Genomic DNA, 20,024 nt, shown 5'->3' with positions numbered 1-20,024 from the left:
GAGAATATTGGTAATTGAAGATCACATTCTAAGGATTATTTCTGCATCTGATTTATTAAAATAGTCCCATCCAAACCCAATTAATGAAGGTGGAGGCATTACTTTTCATTCAACCCTCGTATTACCAATTAATCTGTCTCGCCTCAGCTCCACCTGCAATTAGTTTTATATGATTGTTCCAATTTAAATAACTTTGTACACATACTCCCAGGAATTTAATGGCCGAAAAACCTATTTTTAAGGTGTAAGGGGTTATTATCCTGCCCAGAGATTTACAATTCCATCACTACTCGCCATTCACCATCAGGTGGGCAGAGACTAGACAGAAAGAGCAAATCTGAAGGTGCAGCATCACCATGGATTCCTTGCATTAGAAGTGCCAAAGACTTAGGCTCAGGTGCCTCGACAGCACCACAACCCAGCATAGACGCCTGTCTTGGCGGCCACCAAAACTTCCAACAGTTTCTGGACAGTGGCCAATTCTTCCCACATCTGTACACAACAGGCACAGTCTTTATCTATCTAACCTAGGTTTGTCTATACCACAGACAATATAAAATTAACCCAAGCAGTCACTAGATATGATGTAAGTACTTCTGCTATCATGTTTGTGATTATTAATACACTACAAAGCAGCTCAAGTGACACTGCTACTCTTCAAACATACTAACCACAGAATAAGTTTATGAGTGGTAGTCAGCACAGTTAAATACGCAAATGTTGTTCACCTTTTTTTCACACAAAGGATAGAAATACTAAACTAAACCCTGTGTACAAATGGAAAAAAAGCAACAACAACAACAACAACAACAACAACAACTGCCGCGCTCTCATATTTCTTTTGACACCGATACAACTACCACCCCCGCCCCCCTCCCCATCGCACAGCCTTGTGTGGTTTTCGTTATTCTGTTAACAAGTGAAAACATGTTTAACAATGGTATTACTTACCGCTGGCCCTGTATTTTCCGACTAATTGTAGCAACATCTTTCTTCGAAAAAACATCGGTTTCTTCTAGCACTGCTATAAGGTGCTCCGGTTTAGAAAGATTTGGTACATGGAGTACAGCTGTGAAGGCAGACATCATTTCCATGTCTTCAAGAACTTGCCTGCAATAATTTCACAATAAGTAATACTTCAACAAAAGTGCCCAAAAGTTCTTCACAGATATTTTCAATCAAAACAAAGAGATACATTTACCTTCTACTACTGGTGCACAGTATGAGGAGTTTCCTGCCTTTTGGTGGTTCTTTCTTCAGAAGCACTAAAAGTGCCTGAAGTGTCAAATTGGAATACCTGGGTCCAATAGGACCATAATCAAGTAAACGTTCAATATTGTCAACAAGTATACAGCTGAGTTGTGACCTATATGCATCATCAAAAACCTGAAAAACAATGTATTCACACATATTTACATTTTTGTATTTGCACAACAACATTAATATCCTTCACTATAAATTTATACTTCCAATTGCCATTCATATGCATTTCTGGCATAAATTAAACACACACTTCTGTAGACTATATGCCATAGCTTACATTCCTTGATTGTGGAGTATGATCCTACATGATTTTTTTAAAAGGAAGGTGAACTGTAAGGTTGCAACTGGATTTAATGTTAAACAATGAAACTTTTATCACACTTTAACACAATTTAAAGTAGTAAAAACAAATATGCACACCTTTCTGATTTGTAAACATTTTGCAGATTCTGTATAGCCAACCATTTCTTCAGGAGAACACACTTTGACAAATGGGAAATCTGAATCTTTTGCAAGCTGTGCAGCAATAGCAGTTTTTCCTGAATTAGGAGGTCCTTCAAGCAATACAGACACCAATCCTGATGTGTCTGTCATGCGAGCTTGTTGAATTAGAAGCATGCCATCTTCAAACACACCACTAACAGGTGTACCCCAATTGATAATACCACGTGACAAGAAGTGTTCCAGTACTTCTGCACTTGTACCAAAGGCCTGTAACCAAATAACATAATGATAATGAAGGTGTTTACTACTGATGACAAATATAAAATACAATGAACTGCCTTCTTCTAATTCCTGGTCAACTAATCTTTCTCACATAAATAAAACATTGTCAGAGACATTAACACAGTTCACACCACAATTCGTATTTAGTGACTGGCTTCAGTTATATTACCATTCTCAGACCAATTTAATATCCACAGTGAGACAGTAGCATTAATAGTGAAATACTCTCTAGTAAGTGTCTGTCAAATGTTTAAAGGAAACAACTTCTCAGAGATGCAAGCCATGTTATGGGTACGGAAAATAATAGGACCATATGCATATTGAATTCCAAACCTTTATATTTGTGTCCTACACTTATCCCTGTGTTGCCCCTGGTTTGAGAGATCTCCAATGTAAAATTCAACTTCCTGTGAAGCAATATTTTTATTTAATCAGGACTATGGTGTACCATATTTGCAATCATTTAGGAGAGAGTTTTCTTCAAAATTTATCCAAAGGAAAGTAGTCTGTGAAAGGCTAGTTGTATAGTGTGTTCTGTGCCTATAGAAAAGTATGAAAGAATTTTGTATAAGATCTTTTTGGTAACAAATGCTCAACATGTTTATGTATAAAGGTGTAACAACTTCTTTAGGCTGTGACAGCTTAGCAAACTTCTCTGGTAAGAAAGTTTTGGGAAACTGTGCACTGATGGACCTTTTTATCCTTCATTTCTTGCTGTTTGATGATAACCTTAGTGCTCAAATTCATTTTAATTTTTGAAGTCATCCAATGCCTTTAAGATATGTTAGTATTTCCAAGATAAATATCCAGAAGCACAACAATGACATCAGTAACAGAAACATCGAAAATTACATAAGTTGTAGAAATGTGATCCATTAATACTCTAAGTGCTGACATGTAATTTATTACTTTTTTCTGTGTAAGAAATCCTACAGATGAAGTTCAAGATATCGAACATTAGATCTGTTTCATCAAGGATTGAAGCAAGTATCAGCCGCACTCTCATTGCAGAAGCGTAATTGCATAGACTGAATTAGGGGACTACAGCAAATGTATATCAGGATGGAGGCACTGACATTCAAACCTCATGCAATACTGGTGTACCATCTCAAAATCTAATTACAAAAATGAAATCTATATTTTCTAGTTTATCTGCACTCGAATTTATTATGTGGAACAGACCGCTATGGCATTTTAGAAAAGTTTTTATTCCCAGTTCGTCTAAATAAGCAATAATAAATAATATTTTCTTACTGGCTTTATATCATGTTCCAATGCATGCAGAAAGTCTGATCTGTCAACCAACAGCTTCTCCATTGCCTCAGGATCAACTTCAACTTTGCTTGATGCTTTGATGAGTCTGTTCATGGCAGTTGATTGAGCAGCACGCACCAGACCTTCCAGTTCAGCACCACTGAAATTTTTTGTCAGTGTTGCAAGTTCCTGTAACAGCAAGGCAATAATTAAATAACACACTATGACACACACATTTTGCTGGGATATTTATACTTCTGATTTAAGTAATTATTTCATTCCATGGCTGCACACTAATCAAGCAAGCAGTATGAAAGGGTTTCATTGAAAAGTAATTGAAATGCGCACTTGTGTTTTTTTTTTAATTAAGCAAAATATTGTACTATATACTTAAAACAAGCCGCAATAAAAAAATATTCAAACACACAGTTTTAATCTGAACTGTGAAGGCTGAGTATACAGAGTAAGACAAACTGTTTGATACATTCAAAATGGGTTCCCTCCCCATGCAACTAAGTAAAAAAAAAAGTGGGAGTGGGTGAAGTTCACACAGTGCTACGAGAAAATGACAAAATAGCTGCAAGAATATGTTTACACAACAGTGTTTATTGAGATGTGACAGTTCAATGTGCATCTTTCATCTTATACATTATTACATTCATAGTACACTTTTTTTTTTAACATTAAGGACACCAATAGTGGCTTCTGAGTGTTCTGATGATTCATCTCAACATACCAGAAACTTAAATACAAAAATACAGAAAGGAGAAAAACTTCCTTGCAGCACTACGGGCTTTCAATTTTCCATAACATTTCTACATTGACCCCCTTTCATAAGCCAGCTTTCCTGCAATATCTTCACATCATATTAGATCATTTGATTTCTGACTGTATCCCTAACCATTCTGGAGTGGAAACTAAGTTAGAAATTTTTTTATACACTAGTAAATACAGTAAAACCACTTTTTAACAAATCTATGGGGACCCAAATATTTTTTCCTTAAATAACAGTTTGCCTTAATTCTTCTTCTTCTTCTTCTTCTTCTTCTTCCATAGAAGGAGTGACCCTGAATCAGAATTCAGTCATGTTTAGGTAATGTAAGTACTATTTAATTACAAAATTACCAGTATCATGTGCTGCACATGTATTATTATTACACTTATCACAGAGCACATCCTTCAGTTTCTTTAAAAACCAAGATGACTTTTTTGTTTTGTCCTTCCAGCAAACTGTGGTGAAAGAAGTTGTCATTTTAGTTAGTTGATATAAGTTAAAATTGATTTAGTTACATTATAAGAGGAAAAATTTCTAGCAGCATAAATTTGTTGCTTCATCATAGCCATAGTCATCCTCATCCTTGGCATCACCACCAGCAGCTCCTAAGTCACTGTTGCTCCACAAATATTTCACACATTTCACTTGCATCCATTTCGGATGTGGAAATAAGGAGATCAACATCATAAAGTCATAGAATATCACATTTTCATAAATACCAGTGATTCTTCGCCATCCTCCTGGAAAAACATTGTTCTCAGCAGCAACAGATATGCTGCAGACAATGTTTGCGAAAGAATTTAACACAATCTGTAATGTTATACTAACTCCAAACAACAACCTCCTCAGTTACTTCCTCTCAAGAAATGGAATCTACTTCGGCACAACTGCTACTCTGTATTTGGCATTAACGAGTATGATTCCCACTTAGACTTCTGCAGTTTGGAGGAATGAACATGACATTTATATGCCTCAGAAAATACAGGGCACCTGTCAATAATAAGTACAATTTTCCTTCCTACTACACTAATCTTTTGATCTAAATGCCTGAAAAATTTCAAAGTTGTGTTTCTGCATTGAGGTGACAAACGTCATGAGATGGCAATACGCACATATACTGATGGCGACAGTATCGCATACACAAGGTATAAAAGGGCAGTGCATTGGCAGAGCTGTCATTTGTACTCCGGTGATTCATATGAAAAGGGTTCTAATGTGATTATGGCCACACAATTGGAATTATCAGACTGAGAAGGAAATGATAGTTGGAGCTAGATGCATGGGACATTCCAGTTTGGAAATCTTTAGGAAATTTAATATTCCGAGATCCACAGTGTAAAGAGTGTGCCAAGGATATTGAATTTCAGGCATTACCTCCCACCATCGACAATGCAGTGGCTGACGGCCTTCACTTAACGACCAAGAGCAGCAACATTTGCGTAGAGCTGTAAGTGCTAAGAGACAAGAGTCTGCAGAAATCAACGTGGGATGTACATTGAATGTATCTGTTAGGACAGTGGGGAGAAATTTGGTGTTAATGGGCTATGGCAGCAGACAATTAAGTTCCCAAACAACGATGGAATTTTTATGGATGGCAATGTGCCATGTCACCGGGCCACAACTGTTCACAATTGGCTTGAAGGACATTCTGGACAACTCAAGCGAATGATCTGACCATCCAGATCACCCAACATGAATCCTATGAACATTTATGGGGCGTAATGAAGACGTCAGTTCGCGCACAAAATCCTGCATCAGTAACACTTTCACAATTATGGACAGGTATAAAGACAGCCTGGCCCAAAATTTCTGCAGTGGACTTCAATGACTTCTTGTATCCATGCCACACTGAGTTGCTGCACTACGCTGGGCAACAATATTTGGAGCTATCTTACGGTTTTTGTCACTTCACTGAACATTTTCGAAAAATATGGGAATTTTAAATTTTTCTATTATTAGTGGACATCAACACCTCAATAAACAAAAAGATGCACTTTGCACACTTCGTAGACTCACTTTCTGATGTCAGATCACATGACCCAAGTCGCATATTAGGCAGGATGGAAACTGATTTCTGATTGGTTCAATGTATCTGCCAGTACCACTACTAGGGAAGTCAATAACTTTACTACAATCTAGGTATGTGTCGACTGAATCTATTACTGTTTACTCCATCACACAACACAAAGCACAGCATGTGTGAAACCGAAGGAAATCAGAGATTCACTCTGACATGTTAGGAATTGCATGAAAACTGGATTTTAATGTGCAGAATGTTTCATATTTATTTCTTAAAAACTGACTTTTTCTTAGAGCAGTGTTGATTAAAAGCAGGGAGGAATAACACTGTTCTTATGGGAGTTGCATCAGCACCAACGTAAATTTTCATTAAAGGCTGGTTTGTCAATTCAGGGTTTACTATAGGTCTATATCCTAAGCTCCAAGTGATGTAAAGTAAACAAAATTTAACTGACATACAGGCATAGGAACGAGAGTTTCCTTATTTCAGTCATGCTCCTCTTTTCCATTCTCAACAACACAAAACTATCATTGATACACTCATGAGCTCATATCCTTTTAGCAGCACAAATATCTAAAAACAGCACATATATTAAAGCATTGGTACACTTTTCGGGATAATATATTATGAGACTAAGTCTCTAAAGAAAATGAGTTATGGATTACACATACTAATTAATGTATAAAGATGTAGATGGATGCATTATTAATTCTTTAATTAGAATTAACAACCCAATATGCAAACCTTTATGTCCACATCTGGTGCAAGCTTCTTGTGATCCTTCATTCTGCTTGTATGTATACTGAGGATCTGGAAACGCCCATTCTCATTTGGAAGACCTATTTCCATCTGGACCTACAACAAAAATAGATGAGGAAAAAATTTAAAAATGCAGCAAATGAAGCAGGCAAAAGAGAATACAAACGTTTAAAAAATGAGACTGACAGGAAGTGTAAAATGGCTAAGTAGAAATGGCTAGAGGACAAATTTAAGGATTGACAAGTGTATTTCACCAAGGCAAAGCTAGATAACACAACAGGAAAATTACAGAGGCCTTTGTGGTAAAAGTGAAGCAGCAGCATCAATATCAAGAACTCTGATGGAGAACCAGTCTTAAGCAAAGAGGTAAAAGCTGAAAAGTGGAAGGAGTATATAATAGAGAGTCTGTACATGGGAGAAAACTTGAAGACAATATCATAGAAAGGGAAGTGGACATAGAAGATGAGATGGGAGATCTGATACTGCAAGAAGAATTGGACAGAGTTCTGAAAGATTAAAGTTAGATAAAAGCCCCATGAGTAGATGATTTTCCATCATGATTACTGATAGCCTTGGGAGAGCCAGCCATGACAAAACAGTTCAATCTTCTATGCAAGATGTACGAGACAGGCGAAATACTCGCCAACTTCAAGAAGAATGTAGTGATTCCAATTCCATACAATGCAGTTGCTGACGTGTGAAAATTACCAAACTATCAGTTTAATAAGTCATGGCTGCAAAATACTAACTGAATTCCAAAGAATTCAGAAGAATGGAAGAACTCTTAGAAGGCGACTTTGGGGAAGAGCAGTTTGAATTCCGAAGAAATGTAAGAATGTATGAGGAAATACTGACCCTATGACTTATCTTAGAAGGTAGGTTAAGGAAAGACAAACCTATGTTTATAGCATTTGTAGACTTAGAGAAAGCTTTTGATGATGACTGGAATACTCTGAAGGTATCAGGGGTCAAATACAGGGAGCAAAGGGCTATGTACAACTTTTACAGTACCAGATGGCAGTTATAAAAGCTGAGTGGCACGAAAGGGATTCAGTGGTTGAGACAGGAGGGAAACAGTGTTTCAGTCTGTCCATGATGTTATTCAATCTGTACTCAGGACAAGCAGCAAAGGAAACCAAAGAAAAAGTTGGAGTAGGAATTAAAGTTCATGGAGAAGAAATAAAAACTCTGAGGTTTGCCAATGACATGGTAATTCCGCAGAGACTGCAAAAGACTTAGAGGGGCAGTAGAATGGAATGGACAATGTCTTGAAAGGAGAATACAAGATGAACACTAACAAGAGCAAAAAAAGGATAATGGAATGAAGCTGAATTAAATTAGGTGATGCTAAGGGAATTTGATTACAAAACAAGACACTTGAAGTAGTGGATGAGTTTTTCTATTTGGGTAGCAAAATAACTGGGAAGTAGAGAGGATATAAAATGTAGACGGGCAATGTCATGAGAAACCTTTCTGAAGAAGAGAATTTTGTTATCATCAAATACAGATTTAAACATTACGAAGTCTTTTCTGGAAATATTTATTTGGAGTGTAGCCATGTATTTAAGTGAAATGTGGACAATAAACAGTTTAAACAAAAAGAAAATATAAGCTGTCAAAATGTGGTGCTGCAGTATAATGTAGAAGAGTCATTCATCTACATAAACATCTACATCTACGTGGATACTCTGCAAATCACATTTAAGCGCTCACAGAGGAGTCATTGGACCACCTTCAAAATAATTCTCTATTATTCCTATATCCTATAGTGCACAGAAAAAATGAACACCTATACCTTTCCGTTCAAGTTCTGATTTTCCTTATTTTATTGTTGTTGTTGTTTTATTATGATGATCATTTCTCCCTATGCAGGTTGGCATCAACAAAATGTTTACAAAAGAGTCTGCCACAGTGAAAAATGCCTTTGTTTTAATGATGTCCACCTCAAATCCTGTACCACTTCAGAGACAGTATCTTCCCTATTTTCCAATAATACAAAACGTGCTTCCCTTCTTTGGACTTTCTCGGTGTACACCATCAATCCCATCTGGTAAGGATCCCACACCATGCAGCAGTACACTAAAAGAGGATGGACAAGCATAGCGTACATTACATTACATTTATCTTTTCCATGGATCCCTTGGAGAGGAGTCTCTGGGATGTAGAAAGAGTCAAAGTGATTGCTCAGTGAGATCACGGGTACTGTTTTTTATACCAATATTTGTATCATCTGCAAATAAGACAAAATTTGCATTTTGTGACACTTCATATGGAAGGTCATTAATATATAATAGGAAGAACAAGGGACCTAAAATAGAACCCTGGGGGCACCCCTTGTCTGATGGTTTCATATTTTTAATGACTACTGTTATGTGGTAAGACTTAAGACTGACACACACACACACACACAGACACACACACACACACAGTTTTCTATTCAAAAGATAGGATGAGAACCACGACCCTGCTACTCCTGTTATCCCATAATAATTCAACTTTCGTATAAGGATATCATGCTTAACACAATCAAAAGCTTTACCCAGATCACATAACATTCCAAGTGCTAATAACTTTTGATTTATTGATTCTAATATATCATCTGTAAAAGTGAATATAGCTTGATCAGTTGACAATCCTTTCCGAAATCCAAACTGATTACGGATGAAAATATCTTTCTGTACTAAGTGTTTATAAAGTCTATTGTACATAACCCTTTCAAACACTTTTGAAAATATTGCCAATAATGAAATGGGACAGAAGTTTTCCACTGGAAAAGTACCACTGTGGAGGGATTCATTATGAAAATAACTCAGTATATCACAAAGTTCTGTGGAGCAACATTTAATTATGGTAGTGCTGACTTCATCATAAACACTGGAACATTTGTTTTTAAGAGAGCTAATAATATTAGAAATCTTTTTCGGTGAGGTAGGATATAGTTTAATTTTGTCAAACTTCTGCGGAAATGCATTTTTTAAATATTTTAAGCTGTCTTCTGAGGAACTATGCAAACATAAGTTGTCTGCTACTGAAAGGAAAAAAAGTTGAAAGTGTCTGCAATTTTGGAGGTATCTTTGTTCAACTCAACTCATTATTTACATTTAACATAATTTCCTCTTTTGCCTGATTATTTTTTCCTGTTTCACTTTTTACTTTGTACCATATAGTTTTTATCTTATTTAGAGGCATTTACTTTTTCTTGAAAATAAATACATTTTTACTTTACGTACTTTGCTTAGAATTTTACAATATAATGTGTAATGTAATTTAGCTCTGTAGGCAGCATTTTGCCTCGATATTAAGTACAGTCTTCTTTTTGTTTTTCAAGATACTTTTATTCCATTTCTAATCCAAGGTTTTGAAAAATTTAATCTTTTGGCTTTGATTACTTTCTTAGGGCAGCTGTTTTCAATGTGACCATTGACCGTATTAGAGGAACAGTTATATTTTTCATTTATTCCGGGTGAATTGTATACATCTTTCCAGCCTGTATTCCTCAAACAGTTTTTTTATACCTTCAATTCCTGTTTCATTTATTATTCGTATAGTTTCCCATTTCCTGTTATTAGTTGAATCAGACCCCACTATATTAAACATAAGCAACTGGGCATCATGATCTGAAAGGTCATTAAATATTGAATTTATACTATGATTTGCTAGTGTTGTAGTATCTATGAAAATCTAAAGGTAGGCAGTATCTTTAGTAGATCTGTTACATTTTCTAAGTGTCCAACCGATAAAACGTAGTCTTTGATTAGTTTTCCCCACAACATTGTGTGTGTGTTCCTTCCAATTTTAGTTGTTTGTAATTGTAAATTCTATGTATTTAGTCGAATTTACGGCCTTTAGATTTGGCTGATTTATCATGTAACTGAAGTTTAATGGATTCCTTTTAGCACTCATGTGAATTACCTCACACTTTTCATTATTTAGGGTCAATTGCCAATTTTCGCACCATACAGATATCTTTTCTAAATCTTTTTGCAATTTGTTTTGATCTTCTGATGACTTCACTAGTCGATAAATGACAGTCATCTGCAAGCAACCTAAGACAGCTGCTCAGACTGTCTCCTAAATTGTTTATATAGATAAGGAACAGCTAAGGGCCTATAACACTACCGTGGGGAATGCCAGAAGTCACTTCTGTTTTACTCTATGACTTTCCATCAATTACTACAAACTGTGACATCTCTGACAGGAAATCACAAATCCAGTTACACAACTGAGATGATATTCCATAAGCACACAATTTCACTACAAGACGCTTGTGTGGTACAGTGTCAAAAGCTTTCTGGAAGTCTAGAAATACAGAAACAATTTGACATCCCTTATCAATAGCACTCAACAATTCATGTGAGTAAAAGAGGTAATTGTGTTTTATACAAACGATGAACGATGTTTTATAAATCCGTGTTGACTGTGTGTCAATAGACCGTTTTCTTCAAGGTAATTCATAATGTTCAAACAATATATGTTCCAGGATCCTGCTGCATATCGACATTAATGATATGGGCCTGTAATTTAGTGGATTCCTCCTGCTACCTTTCTTTAATATTGGAATGACCTACGCAACTTTCCAGTCTTTGGGTACAGATCTTTGGTCGAGCAAGCTGTTGCGTACGATTGTCAAGTATGGAACTATTGCATCAGCATACTGTGAAAGGAATCCAATTGGTATACAGTTTGGACTGGAAGACTTTCTCTTGTTAAGTGATTTAAGTTGCTCACTACTCCAAGGATATCTACTTCTACATTACTCATGTTGGTAGCTGTTCTTGATTTTAATTCTGGAATATTTACTTCATCTTTATTGGTGAACGAACTATGTTTCGTAACTCTGCTTTGGCAGTACTGTACTCAGTATATCCATTGCTATCGTGCAGAGAAGGCACTGATTGTGTCTTGCTGCTAGCATACTTCACATACAACCAGAATTTCTTTGGATTTTCTGCCAGGTTTTGTGACAAAGTTTTGCTGTGGAAACTGTATAAGCATCTTGCATTGAAGTCCACACTGAATTTTGAGCTTTTGTAAAAGATTGCCAATCTTGGATATTTTCATCTGTTTCAATTTGTCATCTTTTTTTCATTGTTTCTGCAACAGTGTTCGACCTATTTTGTGTACCAAGGAGGATTAGTTCTGTCCTGTTAATTTATTTGGTATAAATCTCTCAATTGCTGCTGATACTATTTCTTTGAATTCAAGTCACATCTGGTCTACACTTACACTGTTAATTTGGAAGGAGTGGAAATAGTCTTTCAGGAAGCCATAAAGTGAATTTTTATCAGCGTTTTTGAATAGGTATATTTTTCATTTATTTTTGGAGGATTTGGGGTTTACAATATTCAGTCTTGCTATGACAACCCTGTGTTCACTGATCCCTGTGTCTATTTTGATGCTTGTTATTAGCTCGCGATTATTTGTTGCTAAGACGTCAAGAGCATTTGCACAACCATTTACTATTCACGTGGGCTCATGAACTAATTGTTTGAAATAATTTCCAGAGAATGCGTTTAGCATAATTTTGGATTATGTTTTATGCATACCTCCAGAATTAAACATGTACTTTCACCAACATATCGAGGGAAATTAAAGTCACCACCAACTATAGTTGTATAAGTCAGGTAAGTGTTTGAAATTAGATGGGTCGATCATGTAACTAGTGAGGAGGCACTGTATAGAATTGGGGAGACAAGAAAATAAGGAATCAATTGATAGGACACGTTCTGAGACACCAAGGGACCAGCAGTTTAGTACTGGAGGGAAGTGTGTGCATTAAAAATCTTACAGTGAGACCAAGAGATGAATATAGTAAGCAGATTGAGAAGGATGTATGTTGCAGTTGTTATTCAGAGATGAAGAGGCTCACACAGGATAGACTAGTATGGAGAGCTGCATCAAACCAGTCTTTGGACTGAAGACGACGACGATGACGACTTCTGTAATAAATTTTTATGCACCGGTGGCGGTTTTTACATAGGTTTGAATATTCTGAATGACTTACCTTGATTTAAATGTAGATCGGTTAATAATGTGTCTAATTTGAAGTTTTGTCAATAGCCTTTGTCAAATGTATTTTATACATCTTGCTGCAAAGATTTTATTTATTCCCTTTTACCTTTTAACGCAGACTAGCTGAATCAGACTGTAGCTTCTCCACACACATCACATGTTAAATATTTTCCATAGGCCTGAGGTAGCCTGAGGGCCCCAAACAATGTAATCAACAGCAGAGGGAAAGAATTATCAAGGTGTTATCACCCATACTCAGTCTAACCAGTTATGTTACACTACTTTCCTCAAAGCAGTCTGATGCAAACTTGGGTTGTTCATTGGGCACCAGTGTTTGCATGTGAAAGTTCAGTCCATCGTGAAACTGGGTGAAAGAAGACAATATTCAAACCAAGCCTGCACATTCATGTCGCAAGGAGTCAGCTTCTGCTGATTGTTAAATTAGTATTCAATATATTCTTTCAGAGTATGATAGTCATGTTTCAATATTGGGGGAAACTGGGTGATCAGTGACACAATGTGCAAAGAGTTAATAGCTTACACACATACACAATTAACAAAATACAATATTCACACTCTCTTACTAAAATTATTTTTATATGTCTTCATTTCTTTCATTCAGAACTTTCAGATTCATGATTTGAAACAGAAAAATTTCATAAAATGGGAAGTAAATGGCTATAAGCACTTAAAACATTCAATTTCCTGTAGATACAATTGTTCAGAGACTAAATATTGCTATAAAAAGAATGGAGTACACATGCAAAGTAAATGAAGGCTACCTTAAAGCCACAACTTAATTTTCAGGTAATATCTGAAAATGAACTCTTACCTCTAAGCGTCCAGGTCGAAGCAGTGCTTCATCTATCATATCACGTCGATTTGTCATTCCAATGACTAATATGTTGTTCAGTTGTTCGACACCATCAATTTTAGCCAGCAGCTGATTTACAACAGTGTCATGAACACCTGTGTTGCCCGCGACAGACCCACGGGACTTGCAAATAGCATCAATCTCATCAAAAATAATTATATGAAGACCACTGTTTGGACCTAACTGAAAAGAAAAGGAATAGTATATTTAACACCAATACTAACAAATTTCTTTGGAAAATAAAATATAAATTCTGGATACGTACAATTCAGTTTATTGTTAACTTCACAACAACTCAATAGCATGTACACATGCTAGGGTTGCCACACACCACTATGAGATGGGTCAAAAGCCAATATGTGATAATGGTTTCGAACTGGGCATGTCACACACTGTTGACATATACTGTAGTAGTAGTAGTAGTAGTAGTAGTAGTAGTACCATATATACTCGAATAATTCGCGCATGTTTTTTCCCGAATTTTAGGACAAAAAACTGGGGTGCGCGGATTATTCGAAACATTGTTGGTACTGCTCTGCCTCCAATAATACATCCCATTCTACTATTGCATTGTTGCAGCCTCAGTCTGTGACACATCAGTAGCATGTTAGGAGTTAAGTATTAACATCTTCAAACTTGTTAATTATGGCTACAAGTTCTCATTATCACTCATACACTGCTAAAGAAAAGTGAAAATTATTGAAGGACCCAAGAATATTGGAAACCGTGCAGCAGGAAGGAAGTACAACGAGAGTGAGAGTTGTATTCGTGACTGGTGAAAAAATAAAACGCAGCTTCAAGAAACTAATAGTAATTGCCGGGCATTTTGCCGGGCATTTTGCGATTATGTAGATGAGAAGTGGTGACGAGTGAAATGTGCCAACTTAAAGCATTGTCTTTAGCCAAAGAACTAGGCATTACCAGTTTCAAAGCTAGCCGGGGCTGGCTATCAAGATTTTTCAACTGAAATTGTTTAGGATTCTGGAGGAAAACTACTATCGCTCAGCGGCTTTCAGGTGATTACGAGGAAAAATAGTGAATTTTCATCATTATGTGATAAATCTGCGCCATAAACAGTCCTATATATTATCGCAAATTGGTAATGCAGATCAAACGCCAGTCTATTTTGAGAGAAACGTACCAGTATTGACTAAAACATTTTACTGCACATACCGTATTAACAAATTCACATTTCTTTTTTTGCTATTGTAGGTACGCGTAGAGTCCCGGCTGGCGGTGATAATGTTCCCTGGCCGCCCGCCTGTCTAATGGGCCAGCCGGGCAGCTGCATGCCACTGGCTGCCAGCCCGCCGGCTGGCCAACTGCACGTCACTGAATCGGTTGCGTTTTAACAATAACAATGTATCAACCTGTACAACAGCGTTGCTTCAAACCAGTAGTTATTATACATACTTTTGAATACATCATATCATTGGAACAATTTTTTTTTTTTTTTTTTGTAAATAAAACAAATTAAAGCAAAAAATAATTTTTTTTTCCTCTTCCTCAAAATTGGGGTGTGCAGATTATTCGAGGGTGCAGATTATTCTAGTATATACGGTAGGTAGTACGCAGCATCAGATCAGTTGTATTACTCTGCTGTCACCAAACTTCTGATACTGATATCTATAAAACCACAGAGATCAACATACATGCTACTTAGACCCAGCCAGAATCTGCATGGTAAAACCTAACATTAAATGAGTATGAAATTCTTAAATAAAATCCGGAAGTGGAACCATGAAAAATTTACTGAAGCACACACAGTACAAAACCACATAAGAAAATGTTATTCAATAATATTGGTGTTCAATTGTATGTACCTTTATTGTATCCAACAATATTGTTAAAAATGCTAACAAAACCATTTGACTGTGCAGTTCAAACTATTCTCTTAGAGAAACTCAAGTATTATGGCACCAGAGATCTCGCTGGTAACTGGTTTTCATGTTCACAGTGAAGAATAATCAGTATAAGTTACCACACGAATCAGTATGGGGTCCACTCTTGTTTTTGTCATCTACAAATGATCTTCCACCATACATCCAAAAAGCAGAAATATTTCTCTCTGTTGATTTATGGACTAACTTCGACATTTGAAAATGGAAATAACACTTTATCATACATTAATAACTGATTCTCTGCAAATGCCCTGCCCCAAATAAGAAGACAAACACAAATCACGGATTAGGCCGTATGACTGTTCCGACTGCTGCCCACAAGGCAGGATGAGGAGCAGTCTGATCTTTGGATACATGACCTTCATTTCAACAATCTCTCCAGCCATTATTACCGATAGAAGAATTCTGATGGTACTTCTGCTTCTTTATTCAAAGAGTTCCTCATTAGGCTTTACAAAGCTAAATGGATCCTGTTCCACGCCCCTCTGCCTCAGAAAAAAATTTGAGGTGGTACTAGGAATCAAATCCGGGTCTTGGCATCAACGAGCGTTGAGCAGTGCTCACCTCCGCCCATCATGCTTCTACAGATACGTCAACGATACTTTTTTAATCTGGCCACATGGCAGTGACACGCTGCAGCAGTTCGTTGAACATTTAAATGGTGTACATCCAAACATAAAATTTACATTGGAGGTAGAGAAGGAAGGGAAGTTACCTTTTTTAGATGTGTTGGTGGAGCGAAAGCCGGATGGACAACTGGGCCATTCTGTGTACAGGAAGCCAACCCATACAGACTTATATCTGCATAGCCACAGCTTCCATCATCCGTCTCAGAAGAGAGCTATGCTGAATACTTTAGTACACAGAGCCAGGACTATTTCCGACAAGGATCACCTCGGTCCCGAGATTAACCATTTGACGACTATTTTCAAGAGGAATGGTTATTCTGCCGGTGAAATTAAATCAGTATTGTCCAAGAAAGTAAGACACGATGCCGGCCATATACAAGAAGAGGACCAACACATAGCGCGGCTTTCTTTTTGCGGTGCTACAACAAGCAAGATAGGCAGAGTCCTAAAGAGGCAAGGAATAAAACAAGTTTTCAGACCACCTAGGAAAATTAAGGAAATGTTGAGACCAGCCCAAGATAGTCTCTGCTTAAGAGTGCTGGGAATTTATACTATTCCTTGCGAATGCGGCAAGAATTATGTGGGCCAGTCTGTAAGAACCGTTGCCGACCGCTGCATCTAGCACCAGCGCCATCTGAAATACAGGTATTTGGAAAAAATCAGCTGTGGCTGAGCATAGCCTGCTTAACAAGCATAAGATTTTATTTGAAGAAACCAGAGTAATAGCCCACACATCGAATTACTGGGACTCTGTGATCCGGGAAGCAGTCGAAATTAGACTTAGCGATAATAACTTTAACAGGGGCAACGGCTATGCACTTAACAACACTTGGAAGAGTGCACTGGATAAAGAAAAATCACAGAGAAAAACTTCCCGCACTTTACCTCCTGATTCAAGGGATGGCACTGCAAGCAATGCGGGATAGAAACTACATCAATGGAAGTAGAGGGCACCACTTCACTATGCACCATATCGCTGTTGCTATGACGTATTCCAGCCAATCAGAAGCCATCCTTTGCATATAAAAGTAGGAACCTCACTAGTTCACAACAGTCAGTTTTAGCCCTGATGACGACCATGGAGGTAGTGGTCGAAAGCTTGGAGTTTTATCCTGAATTGACGCGGCATGTACACCGTCAATGTTGAGGATGCATAGCTCTTGGAACATGAAGCTCTCTACTGTTCAGTGCCTGGGGAAAGCACAGAATTGGGCAGTGTGTGTGTGTGTGTGTGTGTGTGTGTGTGTGTGTGTGTGTGTGTGTGTGTGTGTGTGTGTGTTAAAAGTCTCAAGTAAGTAGAGAGATTTTTATTCATTTACTGTTGCCTTTTGAATTTTTTTTATAATTTAGAGATATTTTTTTTTGGAATGTCAATCCAGAAAAGTTAGATTTTTTCTGTTGATTAGTATCATATAGGACTATGTTCTCTGTAAAGGAGAGCTTCCACTTTTAAGTTGGACAGGTTTTATTTTAAAATATCATTTTTTTCTAACTTGCACGGGTAACATATGTTTTCACTGAAGTTTCTTACTAATTTATTTGTTACAATGTTTATTTATATTGCTTTGTTGCAGTTATTTCTTATCACTTTCTTTGTTGCATTTATTTTTCACTTTCATTGTTGCAGATATCTCTTACACTTTGTTCTAGTTTCTTGTCAGATTCTTTGTCATGGTTGTTAACTGCAGGTTTCTGTATTGTAGTTCTTCAGTGCCAATTTGTTTACTGACGAGGATTCTAAGAAATATGAGACCATCCAGTGTGTTCTGTGTTTTCATGAGGAATTTGTCAGTTGACACAGTTGCAGAGTGTTTTGTGAAAAGGACTGTTTAAAACGTCTTCTGACTGGGGCCACAGGAGAGTGAAGTGTGCTGGCTACTTGCATATCAATAAGAGAGTGATATATAAGACAAACAAAAAATAGAATTTGTTCAGGTTGGGAATAAGTGTTTTCATTTGAAGACTATTTCAAAGTGGAGATGTTTCCAGTGACGACATTTTGTGTTCTAAATGCTTTGACAGAATAACACAATGATAGTATCCGAACAAGTTGAAGCCTCCCATGGTGCAGATGATGCAGATTTTGCATCAGTAGAGGAAGAATTAAATACCTTTGATCAGTCAACTACAGAGGTAAGTGTTAGTCCTGTTAAGAAACCCTGGTCAGTGAAGTCGAGTCATAAGCTCTATGTATCAAGAAAGCACAGAGAAATCACTAAAGCTATGGATGAATACACTACAGCAAAACTGACCACACTCTTCACAGTAGAAATTCCATCTTTAGAAGAAAATGAACCAAAGCACTCTTGCACCTCTTTCCAGGAATTTTTCACAAATATCAATTCAGCTGTTGAATATTGTGCATCCTACAGTGAAAAGGTGCAAGTTTTAACTATTATTCCAGAGGCATTTTCAAAGAACACAATTTTGAACAATGTTCCATCAGTATCAAAGTACATGGTAGACAAATCAAGAAATGTGAGGTATGTAAAAGGAGTCATTGGAAGACCAGGTCCCTATTATGGTCATCCTGTAAAAGCACACCTCAAGTTCAAACGTGCAGTCTTTTTATCTGAAAGATAGATGGGTCTGTTCTCGCCAGAGTGCCAACAAAAAAGACACTATACCTGTAACAGTTGAAGGTCAAAAAGTTGTGGAAGTGAAGAGGTTCATGACTCTCAGTATTAAAGAAACTTTTGCAATTTATAAGAGCAACTATACAACTTCACATATTGGAATATCAAAATTTTGTGCTCTACGACCAAAGTGCGTAGTTCCACACCCACCTAGAGATGTCTGTCTATGTGTGTACTGCGCGAATTTTGAACTTTTGTGTAGTAACTTTGAAGAACTTACAAGAGCATATAACATATGACACCTTGGTTGGGTGCGTAAAGTCATTAGTAGTCTGTGACGTAAAGCAAGAGACTTGTTTGTTTCAAGAATGTGGTGACTGCCCTGAAAAGGGAGGACTGTCATCACAGAGACTTGGCTTGGAAAACGTAGCAGACAACTCTACAGAAATTACATATGCGACATGGGAGGAAAATAAACTAATTAAGAAAACTGTTGCCTTGGACAGTTTCATTGATGAACTTGGTAAATGGTCAGTGAAAGCAGTGACAGAACAGTATCTGAAGAAATTGCAACAGCAATACATTGCAGAAGTGAAAGGGTGTGTACAGACTGAAGAACTATGTTTAGTACTTCACTGTGATTTTGCTGAGAACTGGTCTGTAGTTCTCCAACAAGAAGTACAAAGGTATCATTGGAGTAATGACCAGGTTTTAATTTTTACAGGAGTGACATTTTCAAAACAAGACTACAAGTGTTGCAGTTATAAGTGATGACGCAGCACATGACTCAGCCCATGCTTTGCTAGCAATGCGCAAAATTCTTCAACTGCAAACAGAGGCAGAGAAGATGATCATTATTTCTGATGATGCTCCCAGTCATTTAAAAATAGTTTCCAGCTGTTTGAATTGAGTAAGTTGTTTGTGCCAACTGACTGGGTATACAGTGCTACTGGTCACGGGAAGGGGCCTTGTGGTAGTGTAGGAGGCATGCTGAAGCGCCATGCTATAAAACAAACTTTCCAGACCAAATGCAGCTGTGATTCAAAACACTGAGGATTTTACACGAGTCGTGAAATCTTACACATCCACAGCCCTCATTCTTTTGTCCAAAGAGGAAATCAGAGAATTCTGTGAGCAGAAAAAAGAAGAGTGGTCTAAACAAACTACTCCTGTGAAAGGAATTCAGAAGGCGCATTTTTGGACTCAAAGTGATGGACGAACTCATATTGCACACA

The 20,024-nt window shown here is 37.1% G+C and overlaps 1 protein-coding gene across 1 annotated transcript in view; it reads right to left on the bottom strand.

The window, feature by feature from the left end:
* The window catches only part of LOC126248098 (vesicle-fusing ATPase 1), a 104,785-nt gene that overhangs the window by 20,131 nt on the left and 64,630 nt on the right, over nt 1-20,024 (bottom strand). Inside the window, exons 8-13 of the mRNA XM_049948768.1 lie at nt 13,642-13,866; nt 6,783-6,893; nt 3,244-3,432; nt 1,684-1,974; nt 1,202-1,386; nt 952-1,110 (exon numbers count right to left, since the gene is read on the bottom strand). Of these exons, the coding sequence (XP_049804725.1) occupies nt 952-1,110; nt 1,202-1,386; nt 1,684-1,974; nt 3,244-3,432; nt 6,783-6,893; nt 13,642-13,866 (1,160 nt within the window). The remainder of the gene's footprint in view (nt 1-951; nt 1,111-1,201; nt 1,387-1,683; nt 1,975-3,243; nt 3,433-6,782; nt 6,894-13,641; nt 13,867-20,024) is intronic.

This window comes from Schistocerca nitens, chromosome 3, assembly GCF_023898315.1.
Source record: "Schistocerca nitens isolate TAMUIC-IGC-003100 chromosome 3, iqSchNite1.1, whole genome shotgun sequence".
Classification (NCBI taxonomy): Eukaryota; Metazoa; Arthropoda; class Insecta; order Orthoptera; family Acrididae; genus Schistocerca; species Schistocerca nitens.
Note: the sequence above shows the minus strand (reverse complement) of the source record. Positions and strands in the feature narration are given on the sequence as shown.